General features: G+C 37.1%; 1 protein-coding gene across 1 annotated transcript; it reads right to left on the bottom strand.

Moving 5' to 3' along the window:
- Positions 1-2,920: 2,920 nt before the first annotated feature.
- Positions 2,921-3,730, bottom strand: LOC127749348 (uncharacterized). The gene is made up of 3 exons (XM_052267240.1): positions 3,504-3,730; positions 3,236-3,427; positions 2,921-3,078 (listed from the first exon to the last, which is right to left on the bottom strand). The coding sequence occupies exons 1-3, from the start codon at positions 3,670-3,672 to the stop codon at positions 2,921-2,923; spliced, it is 519 nt and encodes a 172-aa protein (XP_052123200.1). The 5' UTR covers positions 3,673-3,730.
- Between the last annotated feature and the right edge of the window lie 36 nt (positions 3,731-3,766).

The following is a 3,766-nucleotide window of genomic DNA, read 5'->3' as shown; positions in this document are numbered from 1 at the left end:
AATGAAAACGAATTATGTTGATTTTTAACAAACTAGTCATTACAAAGAGTGTGATAATTTGACAACTTTTTTTTAACAGTGCACCACACAAGGTATATCACTTTCTTAAGAAATATATTATTATTATTGTTATGCATATTTTGCATAATTTGCATGCAATTTTATGTTAAGTAAAATATAAATAGCAATCAGTAAAAAAGTTAAGTAACTAGAACATAAATAGCAATCAGTAAAAAAGTTAAGTAACTAGAATATAAACAACAATCAGTAATATAGTTAATTAACTAACAGTGATCAGTAAAACATATTTTAAAATAGACCAACTATGGAGGTAACTCAATCACAAAATCCACAAGAGCATCAAGAGCGCCAACGACCAGAGCAGGATAGAAAAGCTGATTATTTTTGGACAAAGGCCGTGGCATGGAGCATACATAATTAGCAATATCAAAGTAGTCATGTTTAAGATGGACCGGCACAAGCATTCCTGTCAAAGATGTTTCAAAATAATGGCACAAACATCCCAAACCTCTTGCGTTTGTGGCAGGTTTTTTAGTTGGAGCAGTATGTGCCGAGTACTGAACGGATTTCCCTTTCCCTGTTAAATATGAAAATGCTAAAATTATTCCAATGATGATATCCCCTTCAAACTTGAACGCACACCAATCCCCAATTTTGACTGTTTCTTGTGTTGATGGCTCCTTCACATGGCAGAAATTGTAATTTTTACTGAAACAACTTTCATCACTTGGAGTGGCAACCCTCACCTGCCTGTCAGAACTAAGGTGCTGAGAGCCACTGCTCAGCATCCAAAGATAGGTTGTTTTCCGGATCAACTGGGTTTTGCCATTTGGATGAGTATACATTAGAAAAGGACTGGATGGAGAGAGGGCAACTTCAGGAACTGCCAATGATAAATCTCCAAATGCAGCATCTTCTTGTATTCCAATGAAAGAATCTTCAGAAACTAAATTATTTTCTATGTCCTCTTCGGGTACCACCTCCCTCTTTTTGTTTTTTAGATGGTACACAAAAAGAGGTGTGGGAGAAATATCTGCATCCAGGATAGGGTTCATGCCAAGTTTACTTGCAGATACAAGTGCAGCCTTTCTGCTTTCTCTGATCAAATCACAAATTTGAGTGTCTGAAGGAAGGCCTTCTGTATTCATGATCTCTTCAATTGCAGATTCCATTTGGAGCTTTTTGACTTCTCTAGGAAAGATAACTTCTCCTTGCAACTCATGAGCGAGCTCTGATTGAAGATGTATTTTTCTGCTGCGACCCAAAAAACCATACATGCTTACATTGACAATGGTAGAAAATGTAGGTGTAAATGATCGAAGGACTTTAAAATACTTTTCACAGCACTGTGAACTGAGAAGCCACATCATCAAATGAGAGGGGGTTCCTTCTTCTCTAAATTTTCTGACCAGAGCTATCAGAGCATGGGCATTCAACTCTAGACAAAAATAGGTGAATGACGTAAGAAAGTTTTTTGATGTGCTGTAACCGTTTTCTTGTAGCCACTTCCTCCAGATTCGAAAGAAAAAGATGGCTTTCCACATCAAATAAATTCTTCTAGAAGGAGTGAGATTTTTCACTAGAAAAGCACACAGGACAGCATTAACCAACTCCAAATATTGTTTTGTGGCTGGGGCACCATGAACTTGGTCTAAAAGTGTTATCACTCTATGGTCTGTCATATGCTCAACTGCCTTAAAGTTCATTTTATCAGTAGCGTTAAGGTCTTTCTCTGTCAGACCATGTTCAAGTTTATTGAAGTCTTCGATCACAGTTCTCAAGTGAGTAGAAGAAACAACGTATTTTCCCATGGGAAGTATGATGGATGGCTTTAAAAATCTTGTTCTCATTTTAGTACCAATGTGTACCGTGTCTTGAATAAAAGAAAACTGTTGATTCAGTGATTGCGCATACCATCCATCCCACACAAGAGCATTGTCTGTTGTTTCAGGGAATGCTCTGGCTCTCATAGCTTTCAGCAGTCTTGTATCGGCATCAGATGAAAATCCTAAGATTTTTATGTTGTAAGATTCTGCTTCAACTTCCATAGTATTCCATCGCAGCAAGACATCTTCATGTGAAAAACAGTTGTTGGTTCCAAATACACACAAGCAAAATGCAGGAACTGCATCTGATAATGGCTGTGCCATAATGACATAGGCATAATTTGATTTGGAATGAGCTTCGAAGTAATGCCTGATAACTTCAGCAGAGGTGGCGTCAAACATTTGAGTAATGGGATAACCATTAGAGCCAAGCTTAGGAACAAAACCTATGATTTGATTAGACTTGGGATCATACTCTATTCTTGATACGATTCTTGTTCCATCTTCTGCTACCCATATTGCTCTTGGGAGTCCATGCGTATCCAGATATTTACTCAACTCTTTCCATCTGAAATCACCTTCTGTAATAGGAGAGGAAATTTCTTTCATAATAGGTTGAAGAGTTGATCTTGATGGAAAACCTAGATTTTTCTGAAAGATTTCATACAAAGTAGCATTTGACATGTTACACACATATGCTGCAAATTTGACAACATTCTTGTTCTTGTATCTAAAACCATGTTTATCTTTTCCCATGTTTTGGAGAGCGGTTTTCATTATGGAATCCAGCATGTTAAACGGCGTAGCTTCAGTAAAGTTTGTACCTCCCACATCAGACAACTTCTTAAACTTTTCAAGTAGTTTATGCAAAGCAAACTGCAATTCCTTATTTTCTGCTATTAATTTCTCTTTGTTATTAAGAATTGGGAAGTACTTAGATATGCAGAAATGGTTAGTAGAAACTCTCAAAAGGGATCTTTGGTTCCTCAAACTTCTTGAATATATTTCTTGTTTCCACTTACTTTGAGGCATTAAAGAAGATTGGAGTCTCGCTGCCCCCTTTGAAACCCCATTTAGAGAAAATTTTGTTCTTGTCCTGGTTTTGGGTCATCCTCATTCTGTTCATTTACAATTGAATCATAGCTATCGTCCAGAAAATCCACTCGTTTCTTTTTAATGGGTGGTGATATCTCTTCTTCCGAGTCTGATAGACTGTAATCTGCCACAAGACCTGTTAGAGAAAAAAGAATTAGCAATACAATCATACCCAACACTCTATAGAAAGATAGATTATTATAACTATGGTGTCAAGCAGTAAAAAGTAACTGCACATGTAAGAATACATACTAAGGAACAACCATGATTTTACAATGACCTTATTTTCTTACCTACAGAAGAGACTGGAGATACAGCGCTCATTGCAGCAACAGATTGCGAGGTATTGAGAGCATTGGTTTCTGTAACTGGTTTTGACGAATCAGATTGCGTGGCATCGAAGTGTTCTAAACCAGAGCATGCTTCTTCAGAACCACGGTTAAAGGCAGGGGTATTTTGACTTCCTTGAGTGTTGGACGTCTCCTCTGCAATAAAAAACAGATTTAGTACGGTCAACATTGATATAAATGAATAACTTAAAGAAGTTAAAATTATCCATACCATCTAAAAAACATCTCACAGGTGAAAAATGATGCTTCAGAGTCTGCTTGGGTTGAATTGTTGTCTTTATACTGTGTTTTGAGACAATATGCCTCCTGTAGTTTTCTATGATCCATCTCTCTCTTGATTTATACACAGTTAGTGTTGGGTCACGTGCCTCTTCCTCCATGCAAATAGGGCAGATAATGAAAGCTTTTAATGTCCCAGTTTCTGTGTTAATTGACACTTCTGGCTTACGGAGTAGTTCTTTTTGTAAAAGGTTT

Source organism: Frankliniella occidentalis, unplaced genomic scaffold (genome assembly GCF_000697945.3).
Source record: "Frankliniella occidentalis isolate FOCC.00 unplaced genomic scaffold, Focc_3.1 Scaffold48, whole genome shotgun sequence".
NCBI lineage: Eukaryota > Metazoa > Arthropoda > Insecta > Thysanoptera > Thripidae > Frankliniella > Frankliniella occidentalis.
Note: the sequence above shows the minus strand (reverse complement) of the source record. Positions and strands in the feature narration are given on the sequence as shown.